This window comes from Perissodus microlepis, chromosome 11, assembly GCF_051167445.1.
Source record: "Perissodus microlepis isolate ML-2025 ecotype Zambia chromosome 11, ASM5116744v1, whole genome shotgun sequence".
Lineage (NCBI taxonomy): Eukaryota > Metazoa > Chordata > Actinopteri > Cichliformes > Cichlidae > Perissodus > Perissodus microlepis.
The window spans coordinates 37,305,966-37,327,925 of record NC_140471.1 but is presented as its reverse complement, the minus strand read 5'-3'; the positions used below and the strand labels follow the sequence as shown (position 1 = coordinate 37,327,925).

Here is a 21,960-nt window from a genome sequence, read left to right as displayed (position 1 = left end):
GACCTCTCTTCGCCAGATTCTCAGCAAACCCTAGTTAGCGCAGGCCACCGCTGTGATTTTGTACACGACTTGCAAACTACCTTATCTCATTCTGTATCTCTCTTTCACAGCCACGCACCAAGTTGCCAGACACGAATCTCCGCTGAAGAACACCCATCCAGACGCTGGACGTCCTGACAGTCTCACGGGTTTCTCGCCCTATGCACCTGCCTACCTCCCTGCCTCAACGCCAGGGATTTTGGATTTCAGACCACTCACCCGGACCACTCACCCCTCCACGCCACTACTGACCATCCGCGGCAAGTAAGCAGTGCAACACAAAGGATAGATTGCTTACTTAGCTCAGGCTGCATAAACCCCTTAGGTTTAGGTGTTGCATCTAGTACTTGTTAAACTCACATTTCAGTTTCCTGATTGTGTACACTTGTTGAGAAAATAAACGTTGTCACTGAAACTTTCTACGTGCTGTTCTGCGCCCAGCATTTGCATCCTTTCTCTTTCGAGGCGGCCTTGGCCATGACAGTTTGTCCTTCTCTCCTGGATCGGCTGGAGCTTTCTTTTGGTGCCTTCCCAGCTTTGACAAAAGTCCAGCTGGGATAACCACATTTACTCAGGGCCTTCTCGAAGTGATGTTCTTCTGCCTCCCTGGCCGCTGTGTCTGTGGGAATGGTGTTCGCTCTATGTTGTAGCGTCCTGATGACACCCAGTTTATGCTACAGTGGGTGATGAGAGTCAAACCTTAAATACTGATCCGTATATGTAGGTTTACGGTACACGTCAGCTTTTAGATGTCCCCCATTACTGATGGAAATCTCACAGTCTAAGAAGGCTAACCTGCCACTTTTCATATCCTCCCTGGTGAATTTGATGTGTCGGTCCACCGAGTTAATGTGATCCCTGAGAATTGTGGTACGTCCTGAGTCAGTAATCAATAGTCCTTCATCAATTGGTCTGGGAAGGTTCTCAGTCATCCAGATCATCGTAGTCTAAGGAGCTTGGAAAGAAAAGTGTCTGGACTTCTTTAAGTTGCTTGAAGACGTTTCACCTCTCATCCGAGAAGCTTCTTCAGTTCTAAGGTCAAATGGTGGAGAGTCCCAGATTTAAACCCAGTGGGAGTTTCCCCCCAAAGAGGGACAAAGGACCCCCTGGTGATCCTCTACCTAATCACATGAGCCAAGGTGTGAAAGCGGGTGTGGGTCCCAATCAGCCAGGGTTTCAGGTGAGCTCATTGTGAAACCTGGCCCCACCCTATCATGTGATTTCCTGAGGTCAGATGGCCCAGGATGTGAGTGGGCGTTAAGGCGTCTGGGAAGGATCTCAAAACTGGATTATAGATGGCAGACAGTTGGTGTCGTAAACCACCGCCTCTGTTCAAAGATGGTCGCTCACAGTGGACGTAAATGGCTTCTGTGACGGCCAGTGGGTTTTGCTTTTTCTGTTACCTGTTTCTTGCAGGTAGGTGGAGCTGACCCAATTATAGATGCAGCACACCTGAGAAGGCCAGTCCCAGTGTATATAAAGACACCTAGACTGAACCAGCGGAGTCTCTCGCTTGCTCTTGCTCTGGCTCGCTCTGTCTGGCACCCATCTTGTTCATTTGGAAGTTTCAGTTATGGCTGTTATGTCCTTTAAATTGTGTTTAAGTTGCTTTACCTTATTTTCATTAAATATGTCTTACAGCCTTTAAAAACCTGTGTGTGTGGTCTCCCTCTTGATTGTCACTTCCTATGAGCTGGGTTGTGACACTTCTTTCACTCCTCTTTCAAACCATCTGTCCTCTCTGTCCAAAATGTGAACATTGGCATCCTCGAAAGAGTGACCTTTGACCTTTAGATGCAGATGGACTGCTGAGTCTTGTCCTGTGGAGGTGGCTCTTCTGTGTTGTGCCATGCACTTGTGAAGTGGCTGTTTGGTCTCTCCGATGTAGAGGTCTGGGCATTCCTCGCTGCACTGTACAGCATACACCACGTTATTAAGTTTGTGTTTAGGAGTTTTGTCTTTCGGGTGAACCAGTTTCTGTCTGAGCGTGTTGCTGGGTCTGAAGTACACTGGGATGTCGTGCTTGGAGAAAACTCTCCTGAGTTTCTCTGATACACCGGCTACATAGGGGATGACAATGTTGTTGCGTGTAGGGATGGGTATTGATAAGATTTTCACGATTCCGATTCTATTTTCGATTCTGTTTAACGATTCGATTCTTTATCGATTCTCTTACCGATTCTTTTGAAAAAGGAGAACACTAAGGTCGATTAGCTTAGAACTTTGTTTTATATCTTCTCTTTGAACAAGAGAGAAATTTAGGAGTAACATGGCCTTACAAACCCAACAGTGAGATCTTAAGAGATCCAGCCTACGGCTCTTCAATGGGGTGTCACAGGGTCCCCAGGAAAAAAAATTGTAAATGTAAAATAATAAAATAAATATTCTTCTGTAGCAATAACAAAGTATAACATAAATTATTCTGTAGCAATTACACAAGAATATCCAGTAATGTCCCTGCCTACAATTAAACACATTCACTTACTGAAAATCATCTGCTGTGGCAAATGGGTGCAAGCCTTTGACCACAAACTCAGTCACTGCTCGGTGACATTCGTCTATCCTGGCCTGAAAGGAGACGCTACCAGTAGACTGCAGCGAGAACTGCCAGCATCTGAGCCAGACTCTGTCTGTCTCATCATGGTCACCTAAATGCACAGTAATGGCAGGTTTTGTAATGAGGCAGATCGCGCTAACATAATATGCACTGTTGTTGATTATTTACCTGCCGCATTAACGGGAGAGGACGTGCAAACGTTACCGCTGCTGCTGGGTTGAGATTCACGAGTCCGGAGCGGAATTAAAAAGACGACACGGGCGCCTGTGGCCCGGCTGGGCTCCTTCCGGGGGGTGGGATGCCCTCAGGCCTCTGGCCTCTGGGCCTGAAGCTCGGTCCTCTCTGGCACAGCTGGCTGCCGGCGGAGCCCGCGGGCACGCCACTGCAACCCCCTCTGGCCTCTGCTCCGTAGCTGCGGGGGGACCTCTCGTTTGGGGCTCTACTCAGCTCTTCCCAGGAGGGTGGCACGGTTCCCCCCCCCCTTTGGTGGTCCTCCTCGGGTCCTTGTACTCTGGGGCCTCTGGATATCTGGGGCCTGGATCTCCTCCATACCTGCTTCATACCCTGGTGGACGGGGCTATGGCTCCCCACACTCCCTAGCAGATCGTTACATGGAGAAACCTTTGGAATACAAGCATGCTGATCCACACAGGTATGCACACAGGTGTACACACGGGTGTTCACAGACGCGGACTACACCTTTCTTGGCTGCTGCCTCAAAGCACATTGTGCGCTGTCTATCTTGCGTGCTGCACAATATCGTTTATTATTTAGTATCTACTGTTATCTACTGCTAGCTAGTTTATTGTGATGGTGCTGTTTTTATTATGTTGCTCTTTGTTGTTTGCTTTCTCTTCTGTTTTTTTTCTCCATACAGGTGATCCAGGCGTTTTGTTTGTTTTTGTTTGTTTTTTCCTTTCTTCCCCCCCTTCTCACCATCTCTTCTCCCCTTTGGTTTTCTTTCTCTCCCTCTCTTTCTTTCATTCTTTCTCCCTGTCCTATCCCCCAGTCACGTCTGTCCCGTTTGTAGCAACTGAAAATAAAATAAATACATAATTATAATAAAGGTCAATCAAATGGACCAATATGGCAAGGCCATGATGATCCACTTGGTAAAATAAATCCGCTTGGCATCTTTCTTGGCCTTAAGACAACAATTCTGATGGCTAAAGCTCCAAACGGGACACAAAAAAAAAAACCAAAAAAAAACAAAAACCAAAAAAAAAACACGACATTCATTTAAGGTCATCGCATGTTTTGTGAGCAAATGCTTTTGCATATTCGTAGTGTTTGCTCCCTTAAACGGAATATCTACTTTTCAAGTATTGCAAGTTGCCCTGTTGTCATCCGTTCTCGTAAAGTATAACCAAACTTTTGAGCGTTTGAGCCGCTTAGGCGCCGTGTTTCCTGCCAGGTAAATGACGCTCCGCAACGTGGTGACGTCATTTTGGGCGACTGGAATCGATAAGGGAATCGTTTGCAAAAATGGCAAACAACTCCAAGGAATTGAAACAGTGGGAACCGGTTCTCAACAAGAACCGGTTTTCGATACCCATCCCTAGTTGCGTCTGTCCTTCTTATCCTCCCTCGCTGGTGTCTGATCTTCTTTTCTGTGCCTCTTTGCTGACTTTAAGAACGCCCATTTAGGATAGCCGCACGTTTTGAGTGCTTCCTTTACATGTGTGTGTTCCTTCTTTTTCCCTTCAGGCTTAGAGGGAACATGTTCTGCCCGGTGGTGTAGGGTCCTAATTACTCCAAGTTTGTGTTCCAGAGGGTGATGGGAGTCAAAGAGGAGGTACTGGTCCGTGTGTGTGGGCTTCCGGTAAACTTCGATGTTGAGGTTGCCGTTCTCTTCACAGCGCAGTCCAGGAAAGGCAAACAGTCGTCCTTTGTGTCTTCCCTGGTGAACTTGATGTTTTTATCCACAGCGTTAATGTGCGCAGTGAAGGATTCCACTTCTTGTCTTGATTTTGACCCAGGTGTGGTCTACATATCTGTACCAGTGGCTGGGTACTCTTCCTTTGAAAGAGCCAAGAGCCTTCCTTTCCACTTCCTCCATGTAAAGGTTGGCTACAATAGGTGACACGGGGGAGCCCATGGCACAGCCATGTTTTTGTCTGTAGAAACCCTCATTGTATGTGAAATATGTAGTGGTGAGGCAGAGGTCTAACAGTGTGCAGATCTGATCGGGTGTGAAGTTGGTCCTGTCTTCCAAGGAGCTGTCTTCTTGTAGTCGTTTTCTGACAGTCTCCACGGCCTCCGTGGTGGGTATGCAAGTGAAGAGAGAGACTACATCAAAGGACACCATGGTTTCATCTGGATCCAGGGTAAGTTTCTGGACCTTGTCGGTGAAGTCGGTGGAGTTCTTGATGTGATGTGGGGTGTTCCTGGACTGCGCCGTGCACATTGAAGAGAACGGCAACCTCAACATCGAAGTTTACCGGAAGCCCACACACACGGACCAGTACCTCCTCTTTGACTCCCATCACCCTCTGGAACACAAACTTGGAGTAATTAGGACCCTACACCACCGGGCAGAACATGTTCCCTCTAAGCCTGAAGGGAAAAAGAAGGAACACACACATAAAGGAAGCACTCAAAACATGCGGCTATCCTAATTGGGCGTTCTTAAAGTCAGCAAAGAGGCACAGAAAAGAAGATCAGACACCAGCGAGGGAGGATAAGAAGGACAGACGCAACAACATTGTCATCCCCTATGTAGCTGGTGTATCAGAAAAACTCAGGAGAGTTTTCTCCAGGCACGACATCCCGGTGCATATACATAACACTATTTATACCAATTCCATGTGCAATAACTCAACTGTATATACATAACACTATTTATTACATATTACTTACGGCTTGTATATTGTACATTTTATATATATATATGTTTTTCCCTATGTTAATACTGTCCATATGTACATAGCGCTGCAGAACTGTACCCCCCCCCCAGCATGTTTACACTGAGTAGGAGATGCTCTGTATCTCATTGTACAACTGTATAGTGACAATAAAGGCATTCTATTCTATTCTATTCTATTCTATTCATTTCAGACCCAGCAACACGCTCAGACAGAAACTGGTTCACCCGAAAGACAAAACCCCAAAACACAAACTTAACAATGTGGTGTTTGCTGTACAGTGCAGCGAGGAATGCCCAGACCTCTACATCGGAGAGACCAAACAGCCACTTCACAAGCGCATGGCACAACATAGAAGAGCCACCTCCACAGGACAAGACTCAGCAGTTCATCTGCATCTAAAGGTCAAAGGTCACTTTTCGAGGATGCCAACGTTCACATTTTGGACAGAGAGGACAGATGGTTTGAAAGAGGAGTGAAAGAAGCATCTATGTCCACTGTGAGCGACCATCTTTGAACAGAGGCGGGGCTTACGACACCAACTGTCTGCCATCTATAATCCAGTTTTGAGTTCCTTCCCAGACGCCTTAACGCCCACTCACATCCTGGGCCATCTGACCTCAGGAAATCACATGATAGGGTGGGGCCAGGTTTCACAATGAGCTCACCCGAAACTCTGGCTGATTGGGACCCACGCCCGCTTTCACACCTTGGGTCATGTGATTAGGTAGAGGATCATTAGGGGTTCCCTCGTCCCTCTTTGGGGGGGAACTCCCACCGGGTTTAAATCTGGGACTCTCTACCATTTGACCTTAGAACTGAAGAAGCTTCTCAGATGAGAGGTGAAACGTCTTCAGGCAACTCAAAGAAGTCCAGACACTTTTCTTTCCAAGCTCCTTAGGCCTTCATCAATTGGCTTTGTTCAATGGTCATAACAATTCGCATATTAATGATCAAGGAACTGAGCTCCCAGGCCATTGTCCATTCAGTGGTGCTGGTTTCAGTCATTGTGCAAATGTCCTGTTTTATCAAAGTAGATGTCTTTCTGAAAGCGCTGTAACTAAGTTTAAGAATATAATCCACCCACTGTTATCATCTTCAATGCCCTGTACCAACACAGAGCAGAGCAGCTATCTGAACGCTACCCCAACAGAGGTTGATTATCTTGTTAATAATTTCACCTCCTCACTACGTACGACTCTGGATACTGTAGCTCCAGTGAAAACTAAGGTCTCTAATCAGAAGTACCTGACTCCATGGTATAATTCTCAAACACGTACCCTAAAGCAGATGACTCGTAATCTGGAGAGGAAATGGCGTGTCACAAATTTAGAGGATCATCATTTAGCCTGGAGAAATAGTTTGCTGCTTTATAAGAAAGCCCTCCGCAAAGCCAGAACATCTTACTATTCATCACTGATTGAAGAAAATAAGAACAACCCCAGGTTTCTCTTCAGCACTTTAGCCAGGCTGACAAAGAGTCAGAGCTCTGTTGAGCCAACCATCCCTTTAACGTTAACTAGTAATGACTTCATGAACTTCTTCACAAATAAAATTTTTATCATTAGAGAAAAAATTACCAGTAATCATCCCACAGATGTAATATTATCTACAGCTACTCTTAGTACCATTGATGTTAAGTTAGACTCTTTTTCTCCAATTGATCTTTCTGAGTTAACTTCAATAATTACTTCCTCCAAACCATCAACGTGTCTTTTAGACCCCATTCCTACAAAACTGCTCAAAGAAGTCCTGCCATTGATTAATTCTTCGATCTTAAATATGATCAACCTATCTCTAATGGTCGGCTATGTACCACAGGCCTTCAAGCTGGCTGTGGTTAAACCTTTACTCAAAAAGCCATCTCTAGACCCAGCAGTCTTAGCTAATTATAGGCCAATCTCCAACCTTCCTTTCATATCAAAAATCCTTGAAAGAGTAGTTGTCAAACAGCTAACAGATCATCTGCAGAGGAATGGTTTATTTGAAGAGTTTCAGTCAGGTTTCAGAGCTCATCACAGCACAGAAACAGCTTTAGTGAAGGTTACAAATGATCTTCTTATGGCCTCTGACAGTGGACTCATCTCTGTGCTTGTCCTGCTAGACCTCAGTGCAGCGTTCGATACTGTCGACCATAATATCCTATTAGAGCGATTAGAACATGCTGTAGGTATTACAGGTACTGCGCTGCAGTGGTTTGTATCATATCTATCTAATAGACTCCAATTTGTGCATGTAAATGGAGAGTCCTCTTCACACACTGAGGTTAATTATGGAGTTCCACAGGGTTCAGTGCTAGGACCAATTCTGTTTACATTATACATGCTTCCCTTAGGCAGCATCATTAGAAGACATAGCATACATTTACACTGCTATGCAGATGACACCCAGCTCTATCTGTCCATGAAGCCAGATAACACACACCAATGAGTTAAACTGCAGGAATGTCTTAAAGACATAAAGACCTGGATGGCCGCTAACTTTCTGCTTCTTAATTCAGATAAAACTGAGGTTATTGTACTCGGCCCTGAAAATCTTAGAAATATGGTATCTAACCAGATTCATACTCTGGATGGCATTACCTTGGCCTCCAGTAACGCTGTGAGGAACCTTGGAGTCATTTTTGACCAGGACATGTCCTTCAACGCACATATTAAACAAATATGTAAGACTGCTTTCTTCCATTTGCGCAACATCTCTAAAATTAGAAATATCCTGTCTCAGAGTGACGCTGAAAAACTAGTTCATGCATTTATTACTTCCAGGCTGGACTACTGTAATTCATTATTATCAGGATGTCCAAAAAACTCACTGAAAAGCCTTCAGCTAATCCAAAATGCTGCAGCAAGAGTACTGACAGGGACTAGAAGGAGAGAGCAGATTTCTCCTGTTTTGGCTTCCCTTCATTGGCTTCCTGTTAAATCCAGAATTGAATTCAAAATCCTGCTCCTCACATACGAGGTCTTAAATAATCAGGCCCCATCTTATCTTAATGACCTTGTAGTACCATATCACCCTATTAGAGCACTTCGCTCTCGCTCTGCAGGCCTACTTGTTGTTCCTAGAGTATTTAAAAGTAGAATGGGAGGCAGAGCCTTCAGTTTTCAGGCCCCTCTTCTGTGGAACCAGCTTCCAGTTTGGATTCGGGAGACAGAAACTATCTCTACTTTTAAGATTAGGCTTAAAACTTTCCTTTTTGCTAAAGCATATAGTTAGGGCTGGACCAGGTGACCCTGAATCCTCCCTTAGTTATGCTGCAATAGACGTAGGCTGCCGGGGGATTCCCATGATGCATTGAGTTTTTCCTTTCCAGTCACCTTTCTCACTCACTATGTATTAATAGACCTCTCTGCATTGAATCATATCTGTTATTAACCTCTGTCTCTCTTCCACAGCATGTCTTTTATCCTGTCTTCCTTCTCTCACCCCAACCGGTCGCAGCAGATGGCCGCCCCTCCCTGAGCCTGGTTCTGCCGGAGGTTTCTTCCTGTTAAAAGGGAGTTTTTCCTTCCCACTGTCGCCAAAGTGCTTGCTCATAGGGGGTCATATGATTGTTGGGTTTTTCTCTGTATCTATGAAGCGCCTTGAGGCGACTTTTGTTGTGATTTGGCGCTATATAAATAAAATTGAATTGAATTGAATTGAATTGTTTATATGGTTGGGGAAACCTGCAGTCAGCTGAGACTGAGGAAGTCACCTGGATGAGTGACAAAACATTTCTCCCACTGAAAACGTCCAGATGAACAGAATCAACCTTTTGGGATTTCCTTACCTGGATGATTGAGCATGCATCAAGACACTGCACAGATTAATTTTCTAACATGCCTTTATTTGATTATTCATTCCCCAAATGCCATATATTTACTCAAGGACTTAAACTGAGCAGCACCTGTTATTATAAACAGGTAAAGCTTGGCTGATGCCGTGATGTCAGTGGAGATGGGAAAATTCTCACAGCGATCATGGATTTGGATACCTCTGTGGTAACCAAGATGCTGTGATGGACCTGGAGGAAAGATTTGACACCCTGCAACAGAACTGGTCTGTGACAAACCTGCAACGTTCAGCTGCTCACACCGGAGCAGACACCTGTCCCACAGGCTGATGCGAGTTTGAACATTTGCCCAAAATGCACTTTGTAAAGTTTCTTCCAGCAAATTATCAGAAACAGATCAAACATCAGGTACCCATCTCTGCTCCTCTGTGTCACTGAGATTTTATGCTAAGACACTTCAGGGTCGTGGAGGGGTGGAGCCTATTCCAGCTGTCATAGGCTGAAAGGTGGAGTACAACTGACAGGTGGCCAATCTGACACAACAAGATAAACCAACATTCATGGCAATGGCAGGTTTATTATCACCAGTTAACCTGATGAGGATGTGTTTTGACTGAAGGAGGAACCTGGAGAACCCTCAAAGAGACAGGAGAACACCCCTGTTTCAGCATCCCTGTGAGGATGATGAAGGTTTCTGAATTTGGTGAGGTGAGGAGGTTCCAGCATGTTCAGCAAAAACACATCAGCTGATTCGTTAAAATGCTAGCATTAAACACACGCAGTCTGTGTGTGTGTGCGTGTGTGTGTCACCGTGGGAACACTTCTGCAGGAATTCAGGACATCAGTTACCATAGAAACTGTTTCCATAATAGCACCACTGTGTGTGTGTGTGTGTGTGTGTGTGTGTGTGTGCGCGCGCGCTGCAGTATTTTATTTTTATCTTCAGGTAATAAAAAAAATAAAAAATGATGATAATAATGAAGATGATGATGAGATGAAGAGTCTCTGACCTGCTTTCTTACAGTTACAAACATCCCATAATAATCGCTGGTCTGCGCTGAAATGTTTTTTTAACAGCAAAACTCTCCCTCCTGCGAACAGGAAGTGTACGGTTGCCATGGAAACGCCGTGGCCATCTAACAGGTGATTTCTATTAAAATGAAGCAGCAGAACTAAAAACAGAGCTTCAGTCTGATCAGGTTATTGATATGGGAGAAATGTTTAAACTGTCCGGTTGTGCCGTTAACCATCGGTGGGGGGGTGGGGGGGGGAATCCGTTGTAAGCCGCTGAGACTGAGGAGGAAGAGGAGGAGGAAGACGCGCAGGAGGAGGAGGAGCGCTCCGTCAGTCCGTCGGTAAACAGCAGCGGTCGGTGACGGACTCAGACGGTCGGTGAGTCGATAAAGAGGCTTCTTTATGCCGGGGTAAGAACACCAAACACACCTTCATCAGCTCCATCATTGCAGCTCTGCTCCATCTTCATCATCGTTATCGCCACCAGCATCGCCGCTCCCGGGACCGGTACCACGCGCGTGCGTGTGTGGGTCCGTTTGATCGCTGTAATGCCTCGAGATGTTTGAGGATGATGATGATGAAGCTATAGAAACATCGTTTATCTTCATCTTGGTGCACGCGCACGTGTGTTGCGATGGGACACGCGCGTGCACGTGTCTCATGCCTGTGTAAATATAGATCCGCGTGCGTCACAGCAGCGCAGTGACGTAGAAACCGAGAGATCCGCATTCCTCCACAGCTCACCTTCATCATCATCATCATCGTTGTCGTCATGAGTCGGAGGTTCCACCTGTGTGGCAGGTGATCGTGGGGACACGTGACATAATCAGTAATCTATCAGTGATAGGGATCGATGTCTAATAATGTCCTGTAGTACTACATGGTATGCTGCAGTAGAAACACTACCTCACACACAGAGACACACAAACACACATGCGCACACAAACAAAGACACACGCACGCACACACATACTTGTTTTCATATGTTAGTGAGGACATAATTGACGTAATAATTTCCCTAGCTGCCTGTAACCCTGACACGAAAACCCCGTTTTGAACCTCAGAAATGTCTTCAAACTTTGTCTCTATAAGTGACTGATGGTCCCCACAAGTATAGTAGCATGCCAATTTTTGGTCCCCATAACGATATGTAAACATTGTAAAAATGCACACACACAGACACACACAAATAACAGCCCGTTTTTGTGTTTTATTTCCTTCAGACTCAGCTTGTCATCTCAATATTTTTTGCCTTATTGCTTCATGAAACAGTTACATGTAACTGCTGCACACACGTTGGTCTATCCGACCTTCCTCAGGTCACAGGCAGGCATATATGCAGTACACATACTGTCACTTGGTGTTCGTTCTCTCTGCAGTAGAGTATCACTTCCTGTTCCTGTTCCAACACAGTGGTGTTTTTCTGTAGTATATCTGTGTAGCAATTTAATACAAAACTTATAGTAACTGCTTATTTCATAGTGTAATCTTCATGTGCGTCCTCTGAAACACACTCTTGGTGTATTTACTCATTAATTTATATTCAGTGTTGGGAAGGTTACTTTTAAAATGTGTTCCACTACAGAGTAGAGAATGTATTTTGTAACATATTCCGTTATGTTACTCAATGACAGTAACGTATTCTGAATACTTTGGATTACTTAATATATTATCATGCTTTTTACCACTACATGAATATCCTATTGCTGTGTGATTTATTACTATTACTGAAGGTTACTCTTCATACCAACACCAACTAGATGTTTAAATCTTAATATAAATGAGTAACAGTAGGTGGACATTAGGTAAGGCTGCACTTTTTTGCAGCGATCTCGTATAGAAAACTATTCGGCGCGTATATAAAACAGGTCCGCGGCTCCGAACCGTAGTAAAGGGACCTCTGGCTAATACGTCGGGTTCATGTTGGGCTCGTAGCTGAAAACTAGCTTTACTTTGTTGTCTGGGTCAACTTTGCTAGCGAGATATACAGAGGGTGTATAGCCGAACATATGAAACAGGAAAAGACCGCTGTGTAATCCCTTTATTTCAACAAAGTAACTGTATTCTGAATACCACCTTTTTAAACGGTAACTGTAACGGAATACAATTACTCATATTTGTATTTTAAATGCGTAACGGTGTTACATGTATTCCATTACTCCCCAACACTGTTTATATTCACTTACGGTTGCTTTAGGGTTTCACTAGCTTAGCTTAGCTCGTAGCCAACTTGTTAGCAGCATGGCCTCTTCACCTGTCCCTCCTGCACTTTCCTGCTCATTGTGTCACATGTTTAGTTACTCCTTCGCCTCCTTTAGCAGTAATGATACTTGTAATAAATGTAGCCTATTTGCAGCTCTGGAGGCCAGGATTACTGAAATGGAGACTCGGCTTTGAACCCTTGAAAAATCTGTAGGTAGCAAGGCCCCTGTAGCCGGTGCAGCCGAAGATAGCGTAGGCCCCACAAGCTGTCCCCTGGGAGACTGCCCCGGGCAGCCGGGGAAATAGGACGGCTGAGTGACGGTGAGGAGTAAGCATAGTCTTAAATAAATAAATAATTTTTTATTTATATAGCACCTTTCAAGACAGAATCACAAAGTGCTGCACATAAGATTACAAGTCATAAACAGATTTAAAAAGAGATAATAAAACAGGCAAAAAATTAACCAAAAGCAGTTTTAAAAAGGTGAGTTTTGAGTTGTTTTTTAAAAACAGCTACTGAGTCCACAGTTCTTAATGTTGGGGGAGAGAGTTCCACAGTCTCGGGGCCAAAGTGGCAAAAGCTCTATCACCCTTAGTCCTCCTCTTAGTATTTTTTAAAGCAAGTAAGCCCTGATCAGATGACCTCAAAGACCTGCTGGGGACATCGGGCTGTAGCAGATCAAAGATGTAGGCTGATGCCAGTCCGTGCACAGCTCTGTAGGTCAAGACCAGATCTTAAAATTGACTCTAAATTTAACAGGAAGCCAGTGTAACTGAGATAACAACGGTGTCACATGTGAGTACTTGGAGGATTTTGTCAAAAGCCTAGCTGCAGCGTTTTGCACAACCTGCAGACGATCCAGAGAACCTTTGCTTAGACACATAAACAGCGAATTACAATAATCCAATCATTCAGACGCTGAAGCTTAGATAAATCCTCGGGCATAAAAGAAATGTACAACTGAATATCATCAGCATAACAGTGATAAGAAATGTCCTCAAAAGAGCCCATTATGTGCTGGAGGGGGAGAAGATGTATCAAAAACAATAAAGGCCCCAAAACTGACCCTTGAGGGACACCATAAGTAAGGGAGGTAGAGGATGACCTAAAATCGGAGACTGCCACAGAAAAGGATCGGTGATGGAGATAAGAGGAGAACCACTCTAATGCAGTTCCAGATACACCAACCCAATTTTTCAGCCTTTCAATGAGGATGTGATGGTCAACTGTGTCGAAAGCTGATGTGAGGTCCAACATGAGTAGAACAGAGCATTTTCCTGCATCATTATTCATCAAGATATCGCTTGAGACCCTAAGAAAAGCTGTCTCCGTGGAGTGAAATTGCCAAAAACCGGACTGAAACTTATCGCAAATGCCATGTTTATCTAGAGCTGCCATAAGTTGCTTAGCCACAACCTTTTCTAGAAGCTTACCAATTAACGGTAACTTAGAGATTGGTCTGTAGCTGCTCCAAAGAGAGGGGTCAAGCTGAGGTTTTTTTTAAAAGTGCAAGAATAGCAGCGTTTTTAAAATAAACTGGAACTATACCAGATGCCAGTGAAGAGTTGATTAAAGTGAGCACACATGGGCCAATAGACTGGAAGACATTTTTGAATAATGATGCAGGTACAATGTCAAGTGAACAGGACGATGCTTTAACTGAATTCACTAATTTTACCAGCTCAGGTAGTGAAACAGGAGAGAAAGTATCCAAGATAATGGGCCGAGATGGGGTAGAGATCGAGATAACAGGTGCTGAGTTCTTAAACAGAAGCCCCAGGTACACCACCAACCTGTTCATGTGTCTAACCGTTTTTCCCCACTTGGCGACACACCCGCCGGGGGTCAAACTCTGGTAATTGGTGATTCTGTTCTCAGACATGTGAAGCTAGAGACACCGGCAACCATAGTCAATTGTTTTCCAGGGACCAGAGCAGGCGACATTGAAGGAAATTTAAAACTGCTGGCTAAGGGTAAACGTAGTAGTTAAACTGTTACTTAAAAAGCATCTCTAGACCCAGCTGTCTTAGCTAATTATATGCCAATCTCCAACCTTCCTTTCATATCAAACATCCTTGAAAGAGTAGTTGTCAAACAGCTAACAGATCATCTGCAGAGGAATGGCTTATTGAAGAGTTTCAGTCAGGTTTCAGAGCTCATCACAGCACAGAAACAGCTTTACTGCAGGTAATGTGTTGCATTGGTTTTTTATCATATCTATCTAATAGACTCCAGTTTGTACATGTAAATGGAGAGTCCTCTTCACACACTGAGGTTAATTATGGAGTTCCACAGGGTTCAGTGCTAGGACCAATTCTGTTTACATTATACAAGCTTCCCTTAGGCAGCATCATTAGAAGACATAGCATACATTTACACTGCTATGCAGATGACACCCAGCTCTATCTGTCCATGAAGCCAGATAACACACACCAATGAGTTAAACTGCAGGAATGTCTTAAAGACATAAAGACCTGGATGGCCGCTAACTTTCTGCTTCTTAATTCAGATCAAACTGAGGTTATTGTACTCGGCCCTGAGAATCTTAGAAATATGGTATCTAATAATAATAATAATAATAATAATAATAATAATAATAATACATTTTATTTGAAAGCGCCTTTCAAAACACTCAAGGTCACTGTACACAGTAGAATAAAAGCAACATAAAAGCAAGCAGTTTACAGAAGCATAAGACATAAACAAATAAAATAGCAGAGTGGAGAGTTTATGTGGGATAAGCTATTTTGTACAAGTGGGTTTTGAGTTTGGACTTAAAGAGAGAGAAGGAAGAGATGTTTCTTAAATCAGGAGGTCGGGAATTCCAGAGTCGTGGAGCAGAGCAGCTGAAAGCCCTGCTCCCCATGGTTGCAAGACGGGGGGAAGGGACGGAGAGTGAAAGGGAAGAAGAAGATCTGCGACAACGAGATGGGGCGGTGATCTTAACCAGGTCAGAGAGATATGGAGGAGAGAGATGATGAATAGCCTTAAATGTGTATAAGAGTATTTTGAAATTGATGCGATATTTGACCGGGAGCCAATGAAGCTGCTGCAAGGCAGGAGTGATGTGGTGGACAGAAGGGGTCCTGGTGATGATACGGGCAGCAGAGTTCTGGACGCGTTGGAGCTTGTGGATGGATTTTTGAGTAAGACCATAAAGAAGTGAATTACAATAGTCAATCCGGGAAGTAACAAGGCTATGGACAAGAATGGCAGCGGCATGTGGGGTGAGAAAAGGACGGAGACAATTAATGTTGCGCAATTGAAAATATGCAGACCTAGTAACATTATTAATGTGTGAATTGAAAGATAAAGTCGAGGATGACACCCAAACTTATGGTAAAGAAATATGGTATCTAAGCAGATTCTTACTCTGGATGGCATTACCTTGGCCTCCAGTAACGCTGTGAGGAACCTTGGAGTCATTTTTGACCAGGATATGTTCTTCAATGCCTTGATAAAATAGCACAGGATGAAACCTGTTTTTTTTTTTTTTAATTAGTTTGAGCCATCACAGCAAACACAAACAAAGAGTGTTAGAAGTGTTCCTCTGGTGTTTGACATATGTTGAACGTACTTACAGACTTCAGGTGGTTCTTAGCCTTAGCCTAGTGGTCCTGATCCATAAACATGCATTCAGTTTGCGGTCAATTTTTCAGACTTTGGGCATAAACATAACAAGAACAACTCGTCATGAACAAAACACTCTCCTTAGGATTCACCATCATCTTCCTCACCTGTAAGTGTAAGTGCTGCTCTTAGCTGGCTCAAAGCTAAAGAAATACACACACACACACACACACACACACACACACACACACACACACACACACACACACACACTTCTGGCTGTGAGAGCAGATAGACTCAGCTGAACTCTGGACCTGTTTGTTCAGACTGAAGCACATCATTAAACCTCCACACCTGGCAACAAGTGTCAGCTGACGCTCAATGAGCTAACAGAGATCTCCCGCCATCATCGAGCAGCTGCATTACTCCTTTCTTAAACGCCAGTTCAGTTCACTGAGCCACTGATCCAGCCCTAACTATCTGCTTTAGCAAAAAGGAAAGTTTGAAGCCTAATCTTGAAAGTAGAGATAGTGTCTGTCTCCTGAATCCAAACTGAAAGCTGGTTCCACAGAAGAGGGGCCTGAAAACTGAAGGCTCTGCCTCCCATTCTACTTTTAAATACTCTAGGAACAACAAGTAGGCCTGCAGTGCGAGAGCGAAGTACTCTAATAGGGTGATATGGTACTACAAGGTCATTAAGATAAGATGGGGCCTGATTATTTAAGACCTTGTATGTCTATTAGATAGATATGATACAAACCACTGCAGCACAGTACCTGTAATACCTACAACGTGCTCTAATCGCTCTAATAGGATATTATGGTTGACAGTATCGAACGCTGCACTGAGGTCTAGCAGGACAAGCACAGAGATGAGTCCACTGTCAGAGGCCATAAGAAGATCATTTGTAACCTTCACTAAAGCTGTTTCTGTGCTGTGATGAGCTCTGAAACCTACTACTGCCAGCTTCAAGGCAGAGATAGGTTGAACATATTTAAGATTGAAGTATTGATTAATGGTAGGAATTCTTTGAGCAGTCTTGTAGGAAAGAAGGTCTATAAGTCACATTGATGATTTGGAGAATACAATAAGATAGTCTTTTATTGTCATTGTACATGTACAACAGAATTGAGGACAGGATGAGGTAGTTATTACTGACGTCAACTCAGAAAGAGTCTCAATAAATATCAGTGGTTAAAAACTCCATAGAATTTAAATAGTATCTTTGGTTCCATCATGTTAGCATGTTTTTTATTCAGGTGGACTCACCTCAATGTACCTTTTCTGCAGGTCATGTAACTTATCAAGGAGGATGGAGATTCAGCATTAAGCCAGCATCCTGTGGGCAGGAGGTCTGAGGAGAGGCAAGGGATCATGGGCGATGGAGGACCCCTGCAGACTGAGGGGAATGCCCTCCTCAAAGCTGTCTTCCAGGGGAAGTTGAGGCTGACCCGCCTGCTGCTCGAGGGTGGCGCTTACATCAATGAGGGCAATGAGCGTGGCGAGACGCCCATCTCCGCTGCCTGCTTAGCAAGCTACGATGACCCACAGACCCGGCAGAGGATGGTGAGGTATCTGTTGGAGAAAGGAGCTGACCCGAACATCCCCGATAAGAGTGGCAGGACAGCGCTGATGCATGCCTGTGCAGAGCAGGCAGGAAAGGAGGTGGTGTCACTGCTGCTGGAGAACGGAGCCGATCCCAGCCTCAAAGACTACTCTGGTTCCTCTGCTCTTGTCCACGCCATCAACAAAGGGGACCGTGACACCCTGCAGGTTCTGCTGGACTCCTGCAAGGCCAAGGGCAAGGAGGTGATCATCATCACCACCGACACATCTCCGTCAGGCACCAAGAAGACCAAACAGTACCTCAACTCCCCACCATCCCCAGGCATTGTGGACAAACTGTCTCCTGCCTGTATGTCACCCTCTGAGGTGGAGATTGGCACCTCCTCCCCTGCAGGAGACAAAGATGAGGAAGGGATCTTCAGCTTCAAACTCACCTCAGCATTACCTTTACCTTCAGCTCGACCTCCAGGTGAGAAGAGGCCACCTCCCCGTAAACTGCTTAAGCGTCTGAACTCAGAACCGTGGGGCCTGGTGGCACCTTCGGTTCTCAGTGGGGTTCCCCAGGACCGGGTGGATGGAGGTCTAGAGGAGGAGGAGGGCAACAGCAACCTGAACAAGACGATCACAGAGATGAACGGACTGACTGTCACAGAGCCGGTGAGGCCGCTATTGTCACGGCGTCACAGCATTGAGACGCACGACCCCACATCCCCTAAACTCATTGACCGATCCTGCTCTGAGGACTGCGCAGGGCTGTCTGGTCCATCGTGGGCTGACAAAGTGCAGCAGCACCAGATCCTCTACCGCAGGAACACAGCTCCAGAATCCCAGGAGAACGCTGCTGGACCTGGGACAGTTGTGGCCCGAGCCCTAGCTCACCCCAAGCTCACACGGATGGAGCACTATGAGTCAGATACCCACCTTTGTCCAGAGTCCATTCCTGGATCACCGGACTCTGGGAGGGTTTCGGTAGAACGGAGGAGGTACAATGCTTCCCCCTTGTCCCTGGTCACCAGTTCTTCCAGGGAGTCTCTGGAAAACATCCCCAACTCAGTTTCCCCCATCACTATGCGACGGCGTGGCCCAGGGCTCCTGGAGCGCCGGGGCTCTGGGACCCTGCTGCTGGACCACATCTCCCACACCAGGCCCGGCTTCTTGCCTCCGCTTAACATCAACCCGCAGAGACCCATCCCTGACATCCGGGCCAATGGGAAACCCACCTCCCCCATCAACTCCGGACACAAGATCCTGGTTCCAGTAGCCCCAGCCTCACCCAAACGGGGCCCAGACTTCAAGATGAAGAAGAAGCTGATGAGGAGACACTCAATGCAGACAGAGCAGATGAAGCAGCTTTCGACCTTCCAGGAGATTCTGGCGGAGAAAGTCATTGAGTCCAACGGGGATTGATGAATGAAGACAAAGGAGCAAAGCAAAGGGTAGCTGCAGAGACTTATCAGGGGTTGATTTACTGTGAAGCATCTCCATTAGATCATCACAGATGAACTCAAATTAATACCATGGTGTGGTCTTTAAGGAGAGCTGCACCAACAAGGACTCAATTCACCTGAGAAGAGTTTAGGTTTAATACAGGTTTTGTCTGTTCCTGGTGTGAAACTGTGAGGTCAGTATGAGTTTAATCCAACCAACATTAAAGATCATTGCAACATGCAGTTAGACTCTATCACCTTACCGATTACCTTTCATATATAACATCACATCTTCAGGAATCAGATTATTCTGAGAATATGATGACGTGTGCATGTCTGTGCAGGTTCTTGATCATGCAGGTGATAGCAGTATTAAGTTGACTAGACTTCTTTTTTAGGTTATTGAAAAAGCGTTTCTGATGAGACTCAAGTATATAGAGAGTTCCTAGACGTGTACGTCCACATGCAGAGACGTGTTCCTAGACGTGTACGTCCACATGCAGAGACGTGTTCCTAGACGTGTACGTCCACATGCAGAGACGTGTTCCTAGACGTGTACGTCCACACACAGAGACGTGTACGTCCACACGCAGAGACGTGTTCCTAGACGTGTACGTCCACACACAGAGACGTGTTCATAGACGTGTACGTCCACACGCAGAGACGTGTACGTCCACATGCAGAGACGTGTACGTCCACATGCAGAGACGTGTTCCTAGACGTGTACGTCCACAAACAGAGACGTGTTCATAGACGTGTACGTCCACACACAGAGACGTGTACGTCCACACGCAGAGACGTGTTCCTAGACGTGTACGTCCACACACAGAGACGTGTACGTCCACACGCAGAGACGTGTACGTCCACACGCAGAGACGTGTACGTCCACACGCAGAGACGTGTTCCTAGACGTGTACGTCCACACACAGAGACGTGTACGTCCACACACAGAGACGTGTACGTCCACACACAGAGACGTGTACGTCCACACACAGAGACGTGTTCATAGACGTGTACGTCCACACGCAGAGACGTGTTCATAGACGTGTACGTCCACACGCAGAGACGTGTTCCTAGATGTGTACGTCCACACGCAGAGACGTGTACGTCCACACGCAGAGACGTGTACGTCCACACGCAGAGACGTGTACGTCCACACGCAGAGACGTGTTCATAGACGTGTACATCCACATGCAGATCATGTGCAGGGACTCTGACTTTGGGCTCTGAAAATGACAAGTAGAAAATATCAAATTGTACTGCTTTCAAAATTCGAATAAAATTAATATTAAATCCAAGAAACTAAATAACGATCAACATGTGAGACCTTATTTTCTTACAAAGGTGTTTACAAACCTGTATTAAATTAAGTAATGGTGCTTTATGTGGCTGTTCAGTGACATTGCGTGACGCTTGTCAGCAGTGTCTTCACAGGTAGTCCTAATTTGTTTTAACATATTAGTACGAAAGCTGCATTTTAAATCAAACTACGTATTCTTGATCACAAATACTGTTCTGGCATCTTTAAGAAACCAAAGTGCTTGAAAATCAGTTTAAATTCAGTGAGTTATGAGGATATACTTGCCTTGTTTGTGCAGAGGCCCGGCTCCCCCTGATCAGCATGGCCACTGTGCTGACATACAAGGGGGAGTTCTTAAAACATCTAAAATTTAAATTAAACTCAGAAGGAAGATTATTTACACCATCTGCATGCCTTCAGTTCCTAATAAACCATATGACATATGTACCCGACACAGCGATCACCTGCTTTTCATACGGTGCATGTGCATTACAACTTGTAGGTTACAGTGGGTCCTCAAAAGCATAAAATGTTAATGTTGAGTATTTTTGAACTAGAAAACGTTGATATTTATTCTTTATGAGTCAAACATCATGCAGAAGTACTTTAAATTTTCCATGCAAAGTAAAGCTGGCATCACCGCAGTCAGCCAGTGGGCCATAATTTGATATACAGTGTTTAATGTCTTCCAGTGACAGTCACGATTACTTCTTTCTAGTGTGGCAAACAGAAGAACAGCTTCCTGTTGCATCGTTTCGCCACAGACAAACTGCAGTACCTCTGGATGACCAGTAGGAGATCCACCATCTTGGTGTAAAATTCTTACATCCAAGGAAAGCTCGATGAAGAACTCCAACCCAAGATCAGTTTAATGAATAAAAGAAAGGATAACTGAAATTACCCAATACTAGAGCTCTTTAACATATTTCCTCATACACGTGGTAATTCGTTTCACCGTTGTAGCTCCCTCAGAGATTTTCAGCAGGTTGAAGTTGAAACTTGTGGGTGAAGCTCTCCTTACCTTCATTTAATTGTCTGAATGTTTAGCCACAGAAAGCTCCTCAGATTCCTCCGAATTTCTCATCCTCCATTCAGACCTGAACTGGCCTGAAGAGAAATAATCAGACTTCTTTGATGTTTACAGATGCACAATTTGCACTGAGGTCATTTTCATTTTCCTCCTGCTACCAGATGAAGACACAAACGTCCTGCTGCAAACTAACTTGTTTTCATTCATAAAGCTGACATATTTATTTATACGCTCCTGTTTGATTGATAACGTGTAAAACTACCTACTGCGCTGTATGTACTGTAATGATCTATAGTCAATATAATAGTTGGTATATCCGTGGAAACCCATCTTTATTTTACCCGTTTCCTGCGTCTGTACTTTCAGAGATGATATTTTGATTGAACTTGTGTTGAGAAACATTGGTTTATTGTTTATGATACTCCAAAGAAACCAGTTCACACTGTAAGTACTGAAAAACAAATCTGTACTGTTATACACTACACCTGTTTCAGCACAAGGGGACACTGTTAAAGGAGCAGCTTGGGCAGAAAAAGTCAGTTCACTCATTTTATTGTGAGATGTTAGCAGGTTTTAAATCAGAAGCACCTTTATTAATAAACAGGTGGAAAAATC

General features: G+C 44.7%; 1 protein-coding gene across 1 annotated transcript; it reads left to right on the top strand.

Moving 5' to 3' along the window:
* Window positions 1–10,276: 10,276 nt before the first annotated feature.
* ankrd34a (ankyrin repeat domain 34A) lies at window positions 10,277–21,960 on the top strand. The gene is made up of 2 exons (XM_084944698.1): window positions 10,277–10,659; window positions 17,313–21,960. The coding sequence occupies exon 2, from the start codon at window positions 17,397–17,399 to the stop codon at window positions 18,993–18,995; it is 1,599 nt and encodes a 532-aa protein (XP_084800824.1). The 5' UTR covers window positions 10,277–10,659; window positions 17,313–17,396; the 3' UTR covers window positions 18,996–21,960.

Excerpts from the sequence above, each read along its gene's own strand:
- ankrd34a (XM_084944698.1), top strand. The coding sequence starts at position 17,397 with ATGGGCGATGGAGGACCCCTGCAGACTGAGGGGAATGCCCTCCTCAAA.